General features: G+C 45.4%; 1 protein-coding gene across 1 annotated transcript in view; it reads right to left on the reverse strand.

Annotated features, from left to right (window-relative positions):
• LOC132081419 (uncharacterized) overlaps window positions 1-16,245 on the reverse strand; it is a 32,126-nt gene extending 15,881 nt beyond the window's left edge. The window contains exon 1 of the mRNA XM_059485120.1: window positions 16,062-16,245. Coding sequence (XP_059341103.1) covers window positions 16,062-16,139 — 78 coding nt within the window. The 5' untranslated portion in view covers window positions 16,140-16,245. The remainder of the gene's footprint in view (window positions 1-16,061) is intronic.
• Window positions 16,246-22,618: the final 6,373 nt, after the last annotated feature.

Genomic DNA, 22,618 nt, shown 5'->3' on the forward strand with positions numbered 1-22,618 from the left:
ATTATTCTCTGTCTAATGCCTGAGGAGTCCCACGTGTAAAACCAAAACATATTAATAGAAGTTTACTGATCTTTTCTCCAAGAGGTAAATTGTTGGGGTTCGGGCTGGATTGGTTTATTCACGGTAAAAATCCAGGGGAAACAAGCAAAACTTTATGTCAATTTAAGAGGCCACAGGTCCTAACAGTTAGATCCATATACTAATTCACACCAGAATTATAGATACAGCTGTTGCCACTTGGATTTTACTGAAAACTTGCTGGTTTCCAGGGAATATGCTCCTCTTTCCTCAGGGAGAGGACGCCTCTTACACTTGGAAGAAGAATAAATGGAAGAAGAAACTTGGGATTTTCTGTTACTTCTCTTTTATTCCTTCGCTTCATCCCAGCATATTGGTGCAGTCTTGCCTTTGTTCCACACAAATCTTCTGAGCTCACTTTTGAACAAGTATTTGCATAGCAAGAAACAGTAAACACCACCCAAGTGTTGCCCTAAAATAAGTGCCCAGTTTAGGAGGCAGGATGTGCACCAGCACTGCTGCTCTCACAGGGTGGCACTCCTGGATGTGGGAGGATCACAGATTGGCTCAACCCTCCTTAAATTAGCAGTGACTGAGGGCTGAGATTTTGTTTTGTGGAAGATGTGAGCTGATCCAGTTGCCTTTTTTCAGACACTGAGCAGGCGCCTGGAGGCGTTCACAGCCCCTGCCCTACTACCAGGAGATTTGTGAACACCCCAGAGCTGCAGCCACCAGATCAGGGGGTCCTGTGGGATTCAGCACCAGGGAGCTGAATGGGGAAATGCATCCCCCCCAAATCCATCACCCCCACCCTCAGGATAAGCTCCCTTTCCTGCCTCCCTTTCCCTTTCACTCAGATCTGTCAAACTGTCATCATTTAAAGAGGAATATCTTGCACATTCTGTGTACATCCAAGGAGTCTCAGATGCAAGGTGCCTCTTGAGCCACCAGTGGGCTGCAATAAAAACCCCAAGAGCTGCCCTGCACCCCCAAATCTGGGCAGAGGGGGAACTGCAATGTGTGAATTCCAGAAATAGGGCTGAAAGGTTGTGGCATTGGGGAATTGTTAATTTATTATGGCTTGTGAGACCAAAAAGATTCAAGACTTGCTCTGAGATCAGGGAAAAAAAACCCACAAGGGACAGGAAATGCAAGATAGATCAGAGGGAAGGGGAGGGGGAAGGATTTCTGATTAGTTTATAATCCCCAACTGAATGAATGACAAAATGGTTTTGTTCATTTGAATCACCCATTATGAACCCTGAGTTTTGCCAATTGGACACAGATGTTCCCTTCTGCAGCAAGCTACAGACTTGTGAGGTTTTGACAGATGCATGCAAAAAAATATTGGCACATTTTTAATCTTTGCAAATGATAGGTTGTTGTCCTTTTAAAAACAACACTTGATATATGCCCACAACAATCAGGTGAATTATGAGCAGGGAGAACCAGATTACCAGTCCTGTTTGTCTGCTTTTCAGTACTTTCCTCTCTGGCCAGAGATTCCAAATGTTCCCAGCAGTTGTGTTGAGCTGAATCTCCAGTCCATCATGGTCAGACAAATTCTATCTGCTTTCTGTACTGGGGGAACTGGGAAACTGCATTTAGTATGTTTAGAAGGTTTAGAAGTAACTCAAATCTCAGCTACTGCTGCTCAGCCACAGACACAATGGTTGGCTATTTCAGAACATGCCAAGATGTTGCATTTCCCCCTTTGACGTTACACAGCCCTCTCAAAAGCTTAAATCTTGTGCCATTACTAAAAAACGCCCCATTGTCATGTACTTACCTCCTCCTGTGCTGGTGTTTGGACTGAGAAGTTAATATTGACATCAGCTTTGAGCTATTTAAGATACACATGTGTAAGGAGTTATAAGGCAGAGGAAACACAGGGCTGAGGAGGGCAAGGAGGACCTTGTGGCTGTCCCTCAAAGGTGACAGTGGAAGTGCTGCTCTGGCGGTGCTCAGAATGCCCTGCTGCCCTCTGAGGAGCAAACCCACGTGTACTGCAGTTGTAGGGAGGTTTTATTACACATAAAGCTGTGCTGGGCTGGAACAGATGTGGCCAGAAGTGACTGCAGGACCCTGCTCAGAATCTCAGTGCAGACACCAGATCTGAGTGAGGCACCAGATCTGAGCTGTTTCCTGAGGGGCACCAGCTCCCCAAGACACAGAAGCCCCTGCTGTGTTACACAGGGGTGCAGCACAAAGCCAGTGTGTCACTGCTTCAGACTGGATCCTGTTCATCAAAGAGCTCCTGAAAAGCAGGAGGCACTGATGAAAAGCAGAATTCCCATGCATAAAAAGGAGAAAATTATTGTTTTGGCCAGATGGGATTTTACCATACGGCCCACCCAAGAATATGCACTGGGAAGAGTAGTTATCATCATCTGATATATAATGTAACTCTTAACTCTGCTCTCCACTCACACAACACCTATAAATGTAGGCTTGGAGCCTCTGCATTCTTCCTGTAGGAACATTGTCAGGAAATCAACGCATTCTAAGGAATCCCACTCTCTACAAGATTTATTTAATTTAATAATACAATTATCACCCTTTAATCACAATTACTCCCCAACAAGGCACCAGGCTAGAGTTGGACCTGAAGCATGTTCAGAAGCAAGCTCCTCACTCTGCCAGGACAGGACAAGTTCCTGCAGCAGCTCAGAGCAACCCCATGCCCAAAACCTGCAGAGATCTTGCAAAAAGCCATGAGTGGCAAATTGTGGCAGCCTCCAGCTGGCCCAGAGCCTGCTCAGCGATGGGTACCAGGCTCTGCCTGAACCACAGGGAGCAGGCAAGGCTTGGTTTCTCAAGCATCCCTGTCCTGCCTGCAGGAGAGGAGTGCTGCTGGCCTGAGGTGGTGCTGGGAGCCCAGAGGGATCCTGGAGGATGCTGTGACAGAGAAGGTGCCATGGCCCGGTGGCTCAGCCTGTAAAGACACAAGCCCTGCTGAAGAGAAGTGGAAACAAAGTGATGCAAGGGCCTGGGCAGGGAAATCCTCAGCCCAGTTGTGTTCTTAGATTTTGCTTCTCTTTCTTCACTCGTGTTAATGCTGGTAGCAACATCCTAGAGGACACTGTCTCACTTGCATCCCAAAGACTATTTATTTTAAAGCGTATTTATTTCAAAGAAGGGGAAGGAGAACATCCTGTCTTGATGTTTGGTACTCCTCTGTGAGCACAATCTCAGATTCTCTGGCTTGGGACCTATTCAATGTAGCTTGTTTTCTTTTATAAAATGCCCAAGAAATAGCAAGTTCTTGTGGTGCATACCCAGAGTCAGAGCTCAGCAAAGGAAACTGGAGACACACAGCCGAGCCACTGAATTTCCACTACATCCTTGGGGCCAAAGCACTCACCTAATAGAGGTACCCAGCTGCAGGCTTGCAAGGAAATGATGTGCAGAGTTCATAACCCATTTTGCCCTCATTAATGCTTTATGCACATCTCAACTTCTGTGCATTTCTCACATGTATTTTGAGTTTCAGGCAGATTTAAAAATGTCAGTTCCACTTCTTTTTAGAAACAAGCGTAGGAATAATCCACAATATTTCAAACTGACTGAACATGAAGAAGTGCTGCATTTATTAGTCTTTTCAAGCACAGATGTGTATTAACTCCTTATCCAAGTAAAAGGGCTTTTTGGTCTTTGCTTGAAAGGAAAAAAACTGGTATTGGAGTAATTAGTGGAGGTGAGGATAAAAGCTTTTCATGCAGACCTTAGGCCCTTTAAAAATCATTGTGAAGATAGGATATTTGGTTATGATCCCATGATTTGAATCAGAGGGTTATTTTATGTTTTGTCCCTTCCTGTAAAATAGCCCCACTACTTAAACACTTCTAAGAGTGGAAAAGAAAGAACTCCTCTACAGGTGGATTTTTTTGTTTAATTTAAAAATCAAAATCCACTGCACATCCTAGAGCCAGAACAGGACAGTGTATGGGCATCCCACAGCAGCCTTACCTGGTCAGCCTACAGCTGATTCCACAGAAGCCACAGGGGTAAGCAAATAGTTCCTGCACAGAGATGGATGCAGTCTTAGAATCCAAGATTGTTCAGCCTGGATGATTAAATTTAGCCATCTGAGCTCAACATAGCATCAGTGGGATGAAAATCCAGCAAGCTTTATTTGGGATCACTCACCCCTCCAAAATTAAAAACATCTCATGTGCACACATGCACACACACGTGTGCTTCTTTCAAAGAGCTGGAAACGCTCCAAGGCTCCTTCACCAGCTCCTTCACATTTATCCTGCCCAGGGGACCTCTCTAAAGCTCTGGCTACACCAAGATCTTTGCTCAAAACACAGAGGGAGAGCTATGGCATCCCAGCTACCTCCCCCTTCTCCCCTCCAAGCACAGGAAGTTCATTCCAAGTTAAAGATCACTCGGGCTCCTGAGGACATTTGAACAGAGCCAGCCACCTGGGGTGAAATATGAAGTGGCCCAAACATTCAGCCAGAGCAGAGAGAAAATGCTAAACTTGGGGTTTTAAAAAGAAAATGAGAAGGAAAAAGGGAAAGTTGTCATTCCACAATCCCAGCTTACAAGGGAAAAACAAAATAAAGACAAGTCTTTACTTGCTGACATGGCTGGAACTGCCTGCAAAGCTACCAGAAACACGATTCTTGTGGTTCCCAGCAAAAGCCCCAACTTTTCCTCTCACAGTATTTCCAAGCTAGGGAAGTCTGGGCTTTTTGGATGCTCATCAAATACAGGATCTGAGGAAAGACTATCCCAAGAGTGAGATAGAAAACTCCAGTCTGTTGGTTTAAGAAGTGACCACATTTCTTTCACTAGCTGACTGATCTAGACATCAAAGCTGGTAGGACTTTCTCCAAGCACAGGACAAAGTTAATCAGAGACTTTGGAAAATTATTGCTCTGTTTAATTTTGCATTTTCAGCTCATCATTGCATGCAAGGTTTATTTTCTTCCATTAGAATGAACTAGATACAGCTCCAGCACATCTAACCTATTTTTTCCACCTGGCAGTACAAGAGTTCCTAGAAATGCCTTGGAATCACCACTTCCCTCCCTGCCAAATTGCCTTTGCTGTTTGAAGCACGAGGAGACTCTCATCCCACATTAGGGCACCTCTTCAAGTGTCTCTGGATGATTGAAAGCAGCAGAGCTAGCACAAGCAGGTCAGTCATGGGATTGACAGAGCACAACAAAAATTACTGACACTTTGCTTAGTTATTAGCTTCCCCTGTCTCCTTTGTTTTAGTCTTTATTTGTAATTATTTTTCAGCTTGATCTCCAAAAGAGTTTCCATCAATTATGAGAGTACCCTGCTTGCTGAGGGGTCTCCCTTGCCCTCCCAACACAAACCCACCTCCTGCACACATGAATGTTCTCCCATTCACACAAACAAGCTCTGAACAGGGCTCAGTGTGGGACTCAAGCTGGGCTGAGCATACATTTGCTTTTAACACATTTATGGTACCAGAGCAGTTGCACTCATGCTTTTAAATGAAGACCTAATACTTCTTGAAATGAGTGCAACCTGCTGGATTTAAGCAAAACCAAACCCACATTTTTTAACAGATGCTCTGTTATTTTAGTGGTGGGCAGCAGCAGTTCCACCACATGAAAGTGATTATGGATGTGACATTTCCACTCTGCAAATCCCATTTTCAGGAAATGGACTTGTCTTGTATTCCTTCTTGGCACACATCAGACAGCTTCACAGGGCCCTGTTTTCACATTTATCTCTGAGTTTTTTTATTGGTTTTAATAATTTGCTGGACATTTGAAGAGAATAAATATGCAGGCAGGAAGGGAAGGAGGCTGTGAAAGCCTCTTAGTGAAGGAGAGAAGGAAAACAAAAATACTGCTGGAAGAGTAGGGGAGGGAATCAGGAATGCAGTTCAGCAATTAGAGCAAAGAATGCAAAGTCTGAATGAGACTTGAGGACTTGGAGGCCCAAATGTGCCTCAGACTGCAGACATGCTATTCCCTCTCATTCTTCCCATATGTGACTCTGCTGCAGCTCAAGCATCACAAGAAGATTGCTGGGAAGGCACTGCTTTATTTCACTGGAGAACAGGCAACCTTCTCCTCATTTCCTATGAAAAAAACAATAATCAGGGGGGAAGGAATGTTTTCATAGCCTTGGATGGAGGCAAATAAGCTCTGCTGGGATGGCAAGAGGCTGGCAGGGCTCAGGGTACCCTCACCTGCTGTAGGTCTCCAGGCCAGCTCCCAGAGGCTGCCTGTGGATGCAGCATTCCCTGCAGCAGCTTTCCGAACCGTTAGGCAGGCATGGCCACAACAACTGCCTGGGAATCAAAGCAGCTGCAGGAGAAGTGGCAGGAGAAGGTCAGTGATCTCATTAGAGCCAGGAGGCCAGGGCCCCCAGGCACAGCGAGGTCCCAGCTCCACAGCTGCACTGTGTTTTGATACCTGGCCCTGGCAGATTGCATAACTGCACCATGAGCTCACCATCCCTCCTTCTTGATCCTCGCTCAGAGCAGGAGGTGGGGAAAAGGAAAATCACAAAAAAACAAACAAGGGCACTCCGACAACCACCAGGCACTGGGGAGAACAACAGCCCTCCTCATTTAACTCCAGAGATGCTTGTTCCCAAACAACAAACAAATGCTTGTTCCCAGGGACACAAGCAGGGGCTGTGTTGTGAACAATCACCCATGGAACAGCCAGTTTTCCATAGCATGATCAGCAGTATGTGCAGCCTGAGCATACATTGACATTTCGTGCTCGCCTTCAGAGCATGCAGGGAAAAGGCAGCAGAATGCTCTGCTGCTTTTGGGAGGTTCTGGGGAGAAGGAAAACCAGCTCATCCTCATTAGGCCAGAGATGCCAACCTACACCAGAGTTCTGAGCAGCGGGCAGATTTTTCTGCAGCAGCCACAGACCTTTTTGAGTATCTGCTGCAAGATTCCTGTATTAGATGAGGAGCACCCAGCTCTGGGTGCAAGGAGTGCTGGCTAATTTAGCTCATTTCCTTCTGCAGGCAGAAACCAGAGTTGTTTCCTACAGAGGGAGATTCAGAGCAATAGTTAGAGATGGTGTTAGCAGCCCTCTGGAAGAGTGTCCCCCTCCCAGCAAAGGTGGGCCTGCAGGAGCTCATTGATAACTCAGCCACATAAGGGCTCAGAGGTGAAGCCTCAGAACACTGAAAAGAATTCTTGTTCTTTTCCACCACATCACAAACAGGCAGAAGTTTCACTTCTCCCCTTTCAATTCTCTAATTAGGATTGGGTTGGATTCACCTACAAGATCCCTTACAAGTTACAGCTATGATCTATATTTTTAGAGCTAGAGATGCTTATGATGAATAGTTTTTCTCTAGGTTTGGCAGCTCACGGGTACATTTGCTACCTGTCAGATTCTCAGACTGAAGTTATCATTACAGGAGCAATGCTAGCATTCACTGATTACTCAGTAGTTGTTGCATGTCAAGGTGCAGACACACTTATGAAGCAGATAAAACATTGGTAGAGTGTGAAACACAGACAGAAGTGCTCTGGAAGAGACCTAGGCCAAGGCACAGGACATTTTTTCTTCAATTTCATTTACATCCAGGTGCTTTTACGAGAAACCAAGTGCCAGGTCTTGTTCTGAACTTTTCTCTATCTTGACTGCAGTCCCACATTACAATATTAATTTCCTTCTTCTCATTTCAGTCTGAAAGGACAAAAGCCAGATTGTTTTTCTATCAAATGATTTGAAAAATCTATTTAAAATATGCAACTCCAGCGCTTGGAAATACCCACTTGACTAGGCAGTGCTCCCTTGGGGACTGTAACCATTCCACCCATAAAGCAGAACTATTTTAAGCAGAAACCTCCCATAACTGTCTCATAAATTTACTGTGCTGTGATCATGCAACAAATGTGATCCATGTCCCTGGGAGAGCAGTCTGAACATTGGCTTTCCCCTTTCATCACAACATCAGCTTTTATGCCCAAGGAAGCACACAGCATATCTGACATAACATCCACCAGGGAGTGCTGGAATTCCCAGCCTTTTCTTGTGGACCTTTCAGTCTAATCCTTGCAGGGGGGGAAGAACAAAGCTAACTCTTGTGACTGGACACTCGGCAAACAAACAGAGATTCTCCAACAAAGATGCAAGATGCCCTATCAAGTAAGATCCTTCATCTACACAAAGCTGCTATCCATGTTCTAGTTTGTTGGGTTCCTTTTTCAGAAAATACCCTCATTCAAACATACAAAAAAATGTAAAGCCTTAGAAAGAGAAACAAAGGCATCATTTAGAGTGTCTCCTCAGGCAAATAATCCTGAATATGATGGGACCATGGTAAATAAAAGTAAGGCAGTGTAATGAAGAGTTCAAGATGCCATGGCCATTTGCTTCAGGGCTTTAATAGGTCACATAGGTCTATTCTCTACTGGAGCAAGTTCTCATTAACAAAGTGTACACAACACACCATAGAAAAATTAATAGTAAATGATAGGGTTGGTGGGAACTGGCAGGGGTGATGGGGCAATTTCCAGAAGATCAATCTGGTTTTCATTTTCTATAAATTGAGCAGTTTAAAGCAGCTCAAATTAAAGAGTAGAAAACATGGTCAGATTGTTTTCTACTGTTTGGTAACCAGATGGATTATATAACAAAACAAAAGCTATAGTCCTGCAGCAAAAGTTTACTTGTGGAGTTCAGTATAAAAATTGAACACCCTTGAACAAGTTATGTATATCCATAGGAATCTGTAAAATATGTTCCCAAATTAACTTCAAATATATCACCTCCCAAATACATGAGGGAGATTTAAATAATGAAATCCATATGTACCTTAGGTGCCCAGAACTGCTTTGTTTCGTTTTGAAAGGACACGAAACAGGAGAAAGGAGAATTGAAAGGCAAAATTTGCTGCCCACTTCTTGGGAAATGACCCTGGATTTTTAAAAGCAAATAAAACACAGACTTGTACATGTAAACTGGCCTGGCAAAAGAAGAGCTGTTTGTATTTGGACTTCCAGCTACATGACCCTATTGTTTCATTCAGACACTTCAGATGTTTCACATGCTGGAAGCCTATTGTACAAACATATGGAGAAGGAAACATTCCAGATGTGAATGCCAAACCTGCAAATATTCTGTGTCACTGAATACAGCACATTACTGCTGCAGAGCTGTTATCCCAGCCTTTTGGAAACCAGGTTGTTGTGTCACTAAATGTCACTAGCAGGTGGGACGGCTTGTGCAGAAGACATGGGTAGAGATCTTTCGCATCTCTGCAAGCAAAGAAAAACCCTCTCCCTTTCATGCAAGCTTTTTAGCTGGGCTTTCACATGAGCCATTGCTGCAGCTGGAGCATCCAGGGGTCTGTGACAGTCTGAGTGCTCATCCTTGGTTTTGGATGGTAAACAAACAACAGCACTTCTCTCCACCTTGTCCTCCCAGGATTAATCTCCTCTTGTGCACTCTGGAAAGGGAAATTTCCAAGACTCTGTCTTTGCCAGGATTTCAGAGAGCAGGATGCTTGTAAATTTTACTTTATTGCTTACACATAAGGAGAGACTATGAGGGCACAGCAGGGAGGGTTGGGAGAAAGCTGAAAAAATTATCACAGATACTGCGGACAGAGGAAAACTTAGCCTGGGTTTGTTGTTACAGGGTCCCAACCAGTGAGCAGTTTGTTTTCCTAAATAAATCTGTTTTGCAGACGTCCTTTCTTCTTCCCCATTCAAGTTCCAACCAGGAAACCTGGAATAAGTTACTGTTGATTTTAGAGGCAAATCAAAGTGTTCAGCCTGCTAAGCTCGCATTTAAAGTCAGTCTTGATGAGCAGCTCCTTGGGGCCCTTGTATTCAAATAGTGAAGGCTCAGATTTACCTGAGGTGCCCACCCATGCAGATCTGGAGCACAGGAGCAAGTCAAGGGCATGGGCAGCCTGGGCTTTGAGCCTCAGTGCTACCACTAAAGGCTTCACATTTTCAGTCAAACAATCCCTTCAATGAAAACTCAGTCTCCAAACAGAGGAATATTTACCAACCGAGACCAGGAGAGAGATAGACTTAAGTAGAATAAATGGATTAGATCTCCCACTGCTAATCCCAAATGCAGCACAGCACAGAGCAGGCACACAGTCCTGGGAAAGGCTGAGTGACCAGCTTCCTGGGATTTGGATCAGCCTGGGCTTTCAGAGGCATGTCATCCCAGAGCTCCTGTAGCCAGGAAACATGTCATTATTGGCACGTGCCCCTAGCTAAGTCCTGCTGCACCTTAACAGAATAAAGAAATACAAATACTTTGAAAACAGATCAGTAAGAGATGGATGAACTTCCAAAACCCCTTCCTAAGAGCTGACAGTAGGTCTGAATGGAGGCTTGTGTCAGCCCATTTTCTTTAGCTCATTTGGTGTTGAAACCTGTCTGCTAATATAAAGAAATGAGAGGAGTAAAACACAGGATGAAAATGAGATAGTGTAGCAGGTTATGGCTTGCATGTGAAAAATTGCTTTTGTTTTGCCACTTTGAACACCACCCACCCCTGCTTTCTATTGAAGCATAATGGTACTGCCTGTACTCCCCCAGGACCAAGGATTTCACTTAGTTTAATAGTTTCTGTAATTAGATATTTGTGGAACTCTGAAATGCTCTGATGAAAGGTACTGTAAAAGTATTACCAACTCTTCCCCCATGAAAGGGCTCCACCCAAACCCAAATACAGATGTTGTCCTCAATGTACATCATTACTAATCCAAGCCAGCAGAACTTATGGCCTGATTTAAATCCTCCTGAAGTCTCAGATGACTTCTGTGAGCTCCAGTAGGGCTCCAAGAACTCTAGAAAGGAAATATAGGCAAATTAGCCTTTGCTTCTCTCAAAACTGGAACCTCCTTTCCATTGGCAATGACGTGAGAATGAACCATGGGGGCATTTGCTGCTGAGAGCCTGTAAGAGGAATGATGATGTTCTTACACTGAGTTTGAAACCAAGGCTGACAGTCAGGCTTCTCCGTACTGCTGTAAAGTTATTACCCACATTAATGAAAGTCCCTACCATGCCCTGTCCCTGCTCCACCCTTCTCCTGCCATGAATCTGTACAAGTTAATAACTTTTCTATTTAGTACTTCCCATACTCAAGCAAGTATCTAAACACCAGGCTGAATATTTATCATTGATAGGTCTGGGATATCAGTGCATACAAAGGACAGTGTGCAATGGCAAGAACTGCTGTACCAGGCCTGGTCTAGCTACACTACTGCTGGGGAGCCACTCTGGTACAAAATATGCCATGAGTTCCTTTTTTTAATGAAGAAAGGGAGGCAGGAAGAAAGAGACCTGAATATTTTACCACCATTCCTGGTCTGTCACACAAAAAAGCAGAGGGGAGAACAGTAATTATTGGCTACCACAGGAAAGTTTTTTTGCTGGGTCTTTGCAAGCCAGTGCAACAGGATTGTTTGCTCTTAGATAATAAGGAAAAAAATTATTTCAGAGTTTTCACCCCAAGGATGGTTGGTATCTCTACCAGCACTGCAATCTTTTAGCTCCTTCTGCACAAAGATTACCCACATAATTCCAGAAATCTTCTGCCCCTGGCTTGTTTCTCTTACCTTGGCTGCTGCTCCCATTGCTGGCCTTGGTGAACCAGAGAATTATGGTTCAGCCCTACAAAGAGAGAATCCCCTGTGCTGTGCAGGACTTGAGGCCAGCCTTGCCCATCTTCTCAGCTTTCAGCTCCTCCAGTGCTTCCGTAATTAGAATTATCAGGACTAAAACACTGTGGACATTATTGCTGCTTAGCGTGAAGCTAACAAGCGAGCGCCAGATTTATAACACTCTGGCCAGACAGAATTAAAAAAGAGTTACAAATCATTGCCCAGTTCCAGGGATATGTGCTCCAGGATCTTATTTTGCCAGAGACTCCACGTGAACTTTAGCCTCTAGAAGAAATCCGCCTGCAATTTTCTAATTTAAATAACAGTCAGACCAGTGGCGGGATGTAAACTAACATGCATGAAAAATAAGGGTTCAATGACCCAAATCAATTATGTTTTAAGGGCACTGCTCTGGACTCAGTAGGAAATATTTTAGACAGGAAAAAGAACTAAATAGGATCATTCATTGAACTGACTTGGAAATGAGGCAGAAATTTGGTAAATAAGAAATCCAATGCAAGCCAGCTTTAAGAACCAAATTTAGTGGATTAAAAAAAAAAAAAACAGCAAAACAACAGGAACAAAAAAAAATCAAACCAAAGACAGAAAAAATGAACCAAAACAACAAAAAAATCCAAGTCCAGATAATTTTTAGACTCAAATAATGTTTCAGGCTCCTGGGTACTAAAGTGAACAGTGTAATAAAACAAAGTAATTTTCACACCTTCCTTGAGCCCAGGAAGTTTAACACCATTTACTTCCACACATTAAAAAAAGCAAACAAACAAAAAAAAAACAAAAACAAAAAGTGGTTTATAGAAACCCTGAAACTGCATCTTTATTAAAATATGACAACCTGTAGGTCTTCTGTATAAAGAAAAATTAATAATTTAAAGAAAAAACAGCTTCTGAAGTTCAGAACCAGCCACTGTGACTGGATTTTTAAAGCACATACACAGAGGCTAGGGAGAAACAGCTCTACTGCTTCAGAATGTATGAAGATAGCTGCTCCCCAAACTGGCCAAACATCCAAACTCTGTGCACAGTAAACATCTGATCTGCCAAGATACATTGTAAACACAATAGGATGCAGTTATGGCAATTAATCAAGATACAAAGAGAACAGGAAAGACCCATCATTTCTCTGCTCCTCAAGCACAAAGTACTTTCACAAACAGTGAAGAGATTAATAGATATGAAGTCCACTGCCAACAAAACTTTCAGGTTCTTTGAAGGTGCCTTATTTGTATTGAGTGTCTTCATTTCTTGAGACAGAAATACAGCCTGGTGTGCACACCCAGTGCTTTGCAGTGAGGAATAAAGCAAATTTTTACCTGGACCTAAAAATCCCATTAAAGCGTTACTAAAATAACCCCCACACCTGGCAGCTGCTGGGATTGGAACCAGATGTGCAGTACATCTGGTAAAGAATGGAACTGCTGCTAACAAACACTGAGCTATTTGAGGGACGTTTCCACTCCAGCAAGGGTCCAGAAAGACTTAGCAAAAGTTACTTATTTTGCCCCTACTTTTCTCAAGGCAGATGCTGACCACTGACAGACCTATTGTGTGCCAATTTAAAACATTTGAGACCTTCCCTATCCTCCTGCCCCAATGAGAAGGGCATATTTTGCTGCTCCAGTTGCATAATTTACTGATTCAGCTGCATGCTTGGTTGATCTGGTAGGAGACTAGTACAGTAGTTGAGATTCTGGATACATTGCCAACTGTGCAGCGTGCTTTGTTGATCAGGGCTGTAGAATTTAATAGCTGAAATTTCATACACTTTACTAATCAGGCCACATTCTTTGCTAATTGAGGTGCATATTTTAGTAGTTGATTTTTTTTTAATCTTTCACTGATCTTGGGAAGGATCCTGCTCCCTCTGAAACCAGCAGGAATTTTGCCATAGTTCTTGCTGGGTAAAGGACTAAGACTTTCACTAGAGGGTCTTGGATTGCTGAGATTTCTTCTCTTAAACAGAACAAGAAAGGCTTAATTTTTTTCTTTAAGCCAGCAAGTGAACAGAAGAATACCAGATGAAGGATGGCACTGGCATAGAGAACTCCTCCACAGGGATTTGATTAAACAGATAATATTTAATGGACATACAGAGACATAATTTTGACTGTGTTACTCTTTCATCAGGCTTACATTCTTCCTTCAGGATAAACAAGCTGCTTATCTGCACATCTTGTTCCATTTGATACAGACACGCAGGAGGAAACATCATGCACCTTATCTTCACATTTTCTTTCATTTGATCTAACTCCTATTTTTAAATTGCTGGAGTACTTGGTGAAGGATTCCAGAGAGAGCTCTACTTTGCCACAAAACATGTAGCAAGCATCCATGCTACCTCACAGCATCACAAATTTTCTCAGCTCTTACTGGCAGAGACCACCTTCCTGGATGAAAAGAAGAATTCAGTTCCCTGTACCTCATTCAGACTTTACCCTTGCCAAGGGAGTTTCTGTTATGTGTTTACATTGTTAACTCTAAGCCAGAAGACAAAAAATTTCACATAAATCGTTGAATACCTTTTTTCAACTGATAAATTGAACTACATTTGAACCACTAACTTAGAGTGGGATGTATATTTCTTTACTAGCATAGCAACACTATCAGTGTAGCCAAAAAGATAAAAATAGTGACGCCTACGCAGCACAGTGCAGTCCTTGATGAGTGAAGAGCAAGTGCAACTTACTCCAAGAAATAATAAAAACAGGGAGCAAGGGATGTACACACACGTCTGTTTGGACACAGAATTCCCTGCCACATTGAGGAAGATAAGCAATAGAAAATGCTTTTCATTCTGCAAAAGGAATTGTCCAGCATGTTAAGAGCCTATAAACAATGTGATCAAAAGAATAATTGATACAGCAAGAAGTCAAGTTGGGGAAAGCCAGCAGGAGGCTGCTGCTTCTTCATTGAGGAGGCAGTTTCTTTTCTGTAGTGCTGTTGGTCAATACTTTAGTTCAGTTACTGACTGGTGTGAAATCAAACACTCCTGATTTCAGAGTTAGAGAACATTTGAAGTTGACTAAGAAACATTAGAGAAAATTAGCAAAAATTAGCAAAAATTAGAGAGTTTGCTGAAGCATTCAGAGTCCCACCAATGCCTTTCACCCCCAAATGCACAGCACACAGCCAGTATTTGCTCCTAACAACTGTACAGGCAAAGGCAGAAGAGAAGCAGCACAAGAAGGATGCAATAGTTCAGGGAAGCAAGCAAGTTATGCAGTTTAATAAGAGAGGTATGCAACTGGATGAGGGTAAGCTTGCCTTCTGCAATGCAATCCTGACTTGAAAGAGAAACAAAATACAAAGCCCCACAACCATACAATTCAATACATCTTGGTAAAGTTAGTATTTCAGAGCCAGAAATGTGGCTTAATTAAGTTCTCACTGTAGCTATCTTCACTAGGATACCAAAGCGAGATAAAACATCTTCATTTCAACCACAGTCATTGCTGCGTGTTTGTGTGCTGTGGCAGAGAATTACTTTATCAGGCAGAATTATAATGCTGTTTGTCACCAGAGAAAGCAACCCCACACCTTTTTTTTTTCTTTATATATACATATATAAGTACCAAGACATAAATGTATGGAATTATATTTTCTTATACTCTAGTGGCTCATGTTTTATAGAATTGAGAATCTCCACTAGAACCGTGGTTCTATCAGGGTTCATAGGAAAAATCCCACTCCCTTCAGCGGGACCAGGACGGCTCATCCTTCCCAAAGCTCAGAGCGGCTGCTCTGCAGCTGCTCCTGGTTGTGGGGTGCTCCGTGTTCCCTCCTCTGCCTTTCCACCGCAGCTCGGGTGCCGCTCTCAGCTCCCCGTGCCCTGTCAGCTCTGCCCGGATCCCTGCCCTGGCAGCTGTACCTGTCCCTTGCAGAGTTACCTGCTCCCCTGCTACAGCCGAGGTGCACAGAGCGGTGACAGTAAAGCAGCACGAGGTATCTGGTTTGGACTCCCCAAGCCAGGCTGTGCCCGTGGCAGGGATGCCTTTGGGCAAATGTTCTCATTTCTGCTGGGAATCCGTAGTCCCTCCCTGGGCTTTCCCGGATTTCGGGTCCGGCTGCACCGAAGCGGTGGGGCTGACCTGGGGTCCCGGAGCATCACGTCTCGCTGTGCCTTTTGCACTCCGGGGCGAGTCCCCGGCCACCCCACATCCAAACACCGAGAGTCAGGGGCCGAAGGGACCCGCAGCCGCCCCCGCGCCGCCGCATCCCTCCTGCCGGTGTCCGCGGCGCATCCCCGGTCCCGGGAGCCCCGGCGCACCCCTCACCCGGCTGCCGGCAGCTCTGCTGCGCCCCTGGCCCCGGGACTGCCGGTCCCTCCCCTCCTCCCGGCGGGGCTCCCCCTTCCCGCCGGGCTCGCCGCTGCCCGGCCCGGTGCGGGCGGGGGCCGGTGCCGCCGGTGCCGGGGTTACCTTGGCTCCCGCCCCGCCGAGGCAGAGCGCCGCGGCCGCCGCCAGGACGAGCCCCGCGCCGGGGCCGCTGCGGAGCATGGCGCGCCGTGCCGAGCCGTGCCGAGCCGAGCCGAGCCGTGCCAGGACGAGTCGTGCCGTGCCGTGCCGAGCCGAGCCGAGCCGAGCCGAGCCGTGCCGTGCTGTGCCGTGCCGTGCCGTGCCGAGCCGAGCCGAGCCAAGCCGAGCCGAGCCTTGCCGTGCCGTGCCGTGCCGTGCCGTGCCGAGCCGAACCGAGCCGTGCCGTGCCGAGCCGTGCCGAGCCTAGCCGCGCTCCGCCAGCGCAGCTGCCGCGCCGAGCCGTGCCCCGAGCGCGCCGCTGACAGCGACCCCCCGAGCCCGGCCTCCCCGCCCCTCGCCCCCTCCCCCGGCCGCTCCCGGCCCCTGCCCTCCCCCGGGGGTCACCTGCGGCGCGGAGCTCGGCGGGCACCGGGCGGGCACCGGGCTGGGGGCGGCGGGGTTGGCCCGGTCCGAGCAGCCCTCCCGGAGTGCTGCATCCTGGAGGCAGCTCAGCCCCTGCGAGCTGAGCGGGAGCGGGGTCGGGATCCTGCGGGAAAAGTTTTTCCTGCGGGGCCGTGGGAGATGGAGGGAGGGCGGCTGCCCTGGGCAGCGCACCCGGCCGCTGCCCCAGTCCCCTGCGCGACCCTGCAGCCCAGTCAGGGGAGTGAGTGAACGGACAGAGGAATGGGAAATAGGAAAAGGGCTCAGGTCTTTCCCAGCTAAAAGCACCCCGGCTTCATCTGAGCACGAAGCAAGGGACGGGAAAGGAATATTCACGGGCATCCTGGGGAGCCCAAAGCACAGGAGCCGCTCAAAAACCAGCAGTCAGGGTACAGCACCACTTAACCTTTCTGAGGGTGATGGGAGGGCAAGGGACACTCCTTGTTTCTGATGCAGCTTTCTGCTTTACAGTCTTCTGTACCCCATTGACTCACATCACATCCTGCAGTGAGTGTCAGACAACAATTTAATCAATGGGTAAAAATGGGTAACACCTTCAACTGGTGTCCAAGTGGGTGCATATAACAAGCATGAAGTTGGAGGGCTGGTGTCAAAGAAAACTTTTCTTCTGCATAAATGCAGTCTCATGTTGAATGCATCCTGGCACCAACCTCATGTCTAGTCCAGGCCATTCACCCACTCCATGGGTTTGATGCCCTGATTGTAGGAGATAATGCCTGAATCCCAAAGAAGTGAAACAGATCTCCACCTAACCCTTCCAGTGCTGGTGAGATGAAGCTGCCTGTTAGCCTTTGCTGGACACCTACAAAAAGTAACAACATGATTAGCCTAAGGCTGAGGGAGGCTCAGGGACAGGACTGCTCACTGCCCACCGAGACCACGCTGCCTCCCTAGGAAATGTACACGTGCTAACTGAGAAGGAAGGACACATAAGGAATGTCTCGATAGCTTAATTGGCTTGTTTATACTTCTTGCACTGAAAGCAGAAGATGCAAATAATTCTTTGTGTGACCAATTCTTATTTTACCCTTCTTTTTTCCAGGGCAAACTCTTGTAAAGGGTGTTCCTGGGCTCTGACCTTGTCAGTTATTTACTGTGACTGCCTCTGTTTGAATTTACATTTCGCTCCTCCTGGGTAATATTTCTTTGACTTACCTGTCAGATGAAAAAGCACAGATCAGAGAATTTATAACTACATTTTATCTGTTCTGAATAAACACAAAACCCAGGACACTTGGCATCCTTGGCAGGAGGGTTTTTCTGAGCAGAACACTTGTGCCTGAAGGGCAGTCTGGTCTCTGTAGCACAGCACTGAGGCACATTGCTTTTCTCAACACTCACGGTTAAATCTCAGGGCGATGTCACCATAAATGTTTGTTAAGCTTTGAAAAATCCCCGAAACAAGAAATCTACTTTTTTTCCACATGAGACTCAGTGTGACAAGAAGAAAGTGCAGAGATTCCATCTGCTGTTTCCTTATGCTGATGCACAGTTGTTGAGGATGTAAGTCAAAGACTAGCTGGCAGAAAAGGACATTCAAAACACTTCTTTGCTCAGACACTGCTGGAATAATAATATAAAAATATCTAAATGAAAGGGAAAGAACAAGTCCAAGGCCAGCAGCTCTCTTTTTAAGGATCTTACACCCCTGTTATTTGGATTCCTTCCCAGGGGTCATCTGAGTGCAGGCACCTGTAATCCTTTGGAGGCAAAGAGGGTCTTTATGGGCCACACTGCCATTCCAAGGTGTAGACCTTGGGCATGTAGCACAGACACAACGGTATGCTGATTTCTCATGTTTGTGTTTGCCCTGCTGTTGGCCTCACAAACTCTGTCAGTATGTCTTTGTTCCCTTATCTCAGCATCCCTCTGCTAGCAGAACCTGTCCACACCACTTTTCATCACTACGGCTTAGCAGTGACTTAGCATCCAGAATTAAGGATCAAACGTACAGTAGTCTGCTCATAAAGTATCTTCAGCTCAGGTTGTTGACCCTTTCAAACCATATTTTTAATGAAGATTATGTTTTATATTTATGATCGCCTTCTGTGAGCAGGCAGGAGGACTCTGTATGGGCTTGAACAACTCCCCCCAGGAGGCAGCACAAAAGAGTGGCTCCAAAAGGTGTCTGACTGCCCACTGGAGATAACAACCATGAAGCCAGGCTTGCAAATGGTACCTGCAAACCTGTTCCAGGTGAGCTGCCCTCCCCCAGCGTCACAGCTGCCTGTTAGACAGATGTGTCAGGCAGCTGCAGGATTTACTGGAAGGATCAAGAAAGGACAGAAGGGTAAAAGGCACTTTGCTTCCTGCCTAATCTTTATTCCCTGTCTCCCACTCCCTTCAGCCCCACATCTCACAGTGCCACAGAGCCCAGATCAGAGCTGTAGCCCATTCTCACCACACCACAGGGAAGGGGAGATACAGGGACAACAACTGCACATCCCTGAATGAAGACCAGCCTCTTCCACAGTCATTCAGACATCTTTAAGAAAGGAAATGTTCTGTTCTCTGTGTTGGACTCCCTGTTGAAAACTTCAAGGTTTTCATGCTCTTTTAGCAAGTCCTTCCAAGGATAATGTTTCCTATTGTACCATGCCATTTTGAGAGCTCCTGAAATGCTGAAGCAAGCACCAATTTCGGTAGAATAGTGACATTTATGAAGTCAGTGGATAGGACTTGTGTGTGTAATGCAGCACTTTCTTAACCAGTAGCTCCAGGCTGGGAAAGTAATTTCCAGGAAAAAAATTAACTAGAAATTTACTGCTTCCAGACTGGCAGCAAAAATCATTTATTGTGGGAAATCTAAGCTTGAAATAAATCCCAGTAGTTTCCATCAACTCTCTCTCTACCGCACACACACACAGATACATGGAAAGAACTTTCTGAAATAATTTCCTGGAATATTAAGGCATCCTGATACCAAAAGTAATTCTCCTTGCCCAGAGAGACTATTGTAAAACGTCTCACAGAAATGAATGCAGCCCTTAGCAGTTTCTGTTTTTCAAAACAGCTGGTGTGACCAAACTGAATCCAGATTTAAACAGGAGGAGGGCATTGGCAAGACACTTTCAGTAACAAGGCCTTAAATCTTAGTTTATTCTCTGTACGTAAGAGCTCCCATATGCAAACCTTATGGTTACACAACTTGGCTTTTTATGCTTTCCCAGCCTTCTCTAAGGTATAGTAAAGGTTGATTAAATCCATTCGGAGCTCTGTTGTTATATCAGACACACCACAGTTGCATCTGTCTTCACTGTTTATAGCAATGAGTTAGGAAAGCAACATTTTAAATACTTACCCATGCTAGAAAAGACATGCTAAAAATTGCTTAGGAATAATGCTGTAAAAATGTTTCACATATATAAATAAAATTTATGGGTAAATAAAATACATAAATTAAATATTAAGGCAATGTCTAATAAAGCATGTTTCTGAAGATCTGCATTCTAGATCCACTGTCTGTATTTAATACAAAACCATCTTTTTCCTCAGTGGGTGCTGGATCCCTGAGTCTGATTGCAATCTGCCAGTAATAGAGCTATTCTTATGTGGTTAGCACAGGTTTCTTTTTTGATGAAGTTTCTGCAGACTGAGTGACACCAAATAACAGAAATATGTAAAGCAGAAAAACATGCAGTAAGTACAGGGAATTGAAACATTGTGTTGTCAGTGGCTGGAGAGCAAGAACTTCCCTAAGGAAATATTTAGAAAAAACGTGTTTGTAGCTGTAAAAGCTGTAAGTGGAAAGCACCACACACAGGCTTTGTGCTGTGCAGAGAGTGCCACCCTCTGCTCCTGCAGAGTATAGAGCCTTTCTCTCCTTCCTGACTCTTCTTTCACTAGTGCAATTCTCATGCAGAGAGTTACAAAATTAGCCAGCTGGACAGGAACTCTATAAATGGCCAGTCCTCCCTGGTAATTTTGTCAGGTCATCTCTTTAATTGCAGTATATGCCACCTTTTTTTTTTTTTTTTTTTTCTTTTCCTCAGAGAAAGATGAATGAATTTCCCTTCCCCTTTTAGGAACAAGGCCCTGAAAAAGACAATTTCTATTAAGGTGTGACAGAGCTCACTTGGAGAGAAGGCAGCATGGCAGCTCCTGTATGCAGTCTAGTTGCAAGATGAGAGAATGCTGCAGCTGGCTGTGGTTAAAGAATTTGTTGTGGTACCTTCTGATCTTTCTTCCTGAAGAATTAAAGAGTGCTCAGCAACAAGAACTCTAACAGGCTTTGGGGTAAGCCATGGGCTCTTTCACTGCTGGAGACAGACACTGCACTTTATACAAGTTGTCTCCTGCAAATTTACAGGAATTCCTTCCCTTGAAGGCCTCATTTGTGATAGTGTTTGACTTTTTTCTGGCTTTTTAAGCCATGACATTCCTCTGTTGTGCTAAACATTACATTATTGATGATAGACATCTTTCAGTATGAAGGATTCTCTTTCAGGCAGCCTGGTTAAGCCTGTTGCAGCTTTGTGCCATTCTTGGACAATAATCTCCAAACAAGTGGTTATTCCTGTAGCTGGGAGTTTGGTGCTATGTGGCAGAGCAGCAAGTAAAAAAGAGATATTTTGGAGCTCTACCCAAGTATTACATTGTTCTGGAGAGATAGGATCAAAGTAAAAAAGCAAATATAGACAAATATTCCAACTGAAGAAAAAAGCTACTTCAGTGACTCAACAATTGAGCTGTCTGTTAGTTATTGTTTTCTGGTTTTGAGTTCTTTGCGGAGGCAAAACTCCAAGCTTTTACATTCTTATAAGAAAATCAAAACCAGATCAATGAAGATCAAGCATTCAAGTCTGCCTCACCATATTGTTTTTGACATCTTCTTTGTAAGAGTACCCAGTAAAGGTCACTGCTAAAGATTTGGAACACTCATTCATGCATGCAATTCTCAGGGTTTCCTCTCATATCTCAGCAGAACCTTGCTCTCTTTCACTCAGCTCCCCTTCACACATTCAAATCCTACATATGGTTTATGAGCTCAGTGCCAAATGTGCATGCAGCCAAGGTCAAACTTCAGTTGTGGTGTTGAGCCACAGCCTGGGATTGCCCTTTCATACCAACATCTGGGTGCAGCAGCAGAACAGCGGGAGGCTGTCCTGTGAATCCAGATCCACTTATCTGATACCTCTGATCATCATGCTGGGAGCTTCTCTTACATCCATGCATCTGCACTTGAGAACTGTCCTCTCCCTGACTTAGTTTGTAATGGTCTCTTCCAAATAATGCCTAGAGGGCTGTGTAATGTGTGCACGAAAACAGCAGTATCCAGGAGCTCGGTTAACAGGTTTGCAGTTCAAACAACATGCTGGTGTTTTGGTTTATCCACCCTCTTGAGTTGTGGAACAGCTTCCCGTCTTCCTAAGAGAAACACCTCAGAGGATTCATGTTCATTATAAGGATAATTTGGAAAGGTTGATAACAGAGGAATATCAGGCAAAGCAAACACTCTTTACCTGGCAATTATATTAAGGGAGGCAGTATGACGGTAGCAGTAGTTTTCATTATGAAATTACGTGCTCTGATGCACCAGCTCCCAATACCCCAAAGGACCTATGGGGATGCACGGCTCCAGAAAGACGCTGGAAACTCTAAGGGCTGATTTATGAGGAAAGGGCCATGGGGAACGCTGAAAATGTGACATTTATAGACATGTCATGGGACTTTCCTGACTCAGACTCTGTAAAAGGCAACGCTAATACAGCAACAGGAATGATGCAGATACACAAGGCTGCGAGGGGCAGCCACCTTCACAAAGAAATTTTAATTTTTAATTTATGCACAACTTAATTTTAATTTACGCACGTCGGCGCCCGCCCCAGGGTCCCGACGGAAGAGCCGGTCAGTCCCCCGCCCCTCAGAGAGCCGGGGCACGGTCCGGGGCGGGCACCGAGGCGGCCCGGCCCGAGAGCCGCTCCCCTCCGTGTCTCCCTCCCCTCCGTGCGCTGCCGGAAGGGTCCGGCTGGAAAAGCCGCCGCTTCTCCACGGGCCCGGCGGCCCCGCCGCCGCCTCGGAGCTCCCGGGCCGAGGCCGGGACTGTGCCCGGCGGGGGC

This window comes from Ammospiza nelsoni, chromosome 18, assembly GCF_027579445.1.
Source record: "Ammospiza nelsoni isolate bAmmNel1 chromosome 18, bAmmNel1.pri, whole genome shotgun sequence".
In the NCBI taxonomy this organism is placed as follows: domain Eukaryota; kingdom Metazoa; phylum Chordata; class Aves; order Passeriformes; family Passerellidae; genus Ammospiza; species Ammospiza nelsoni.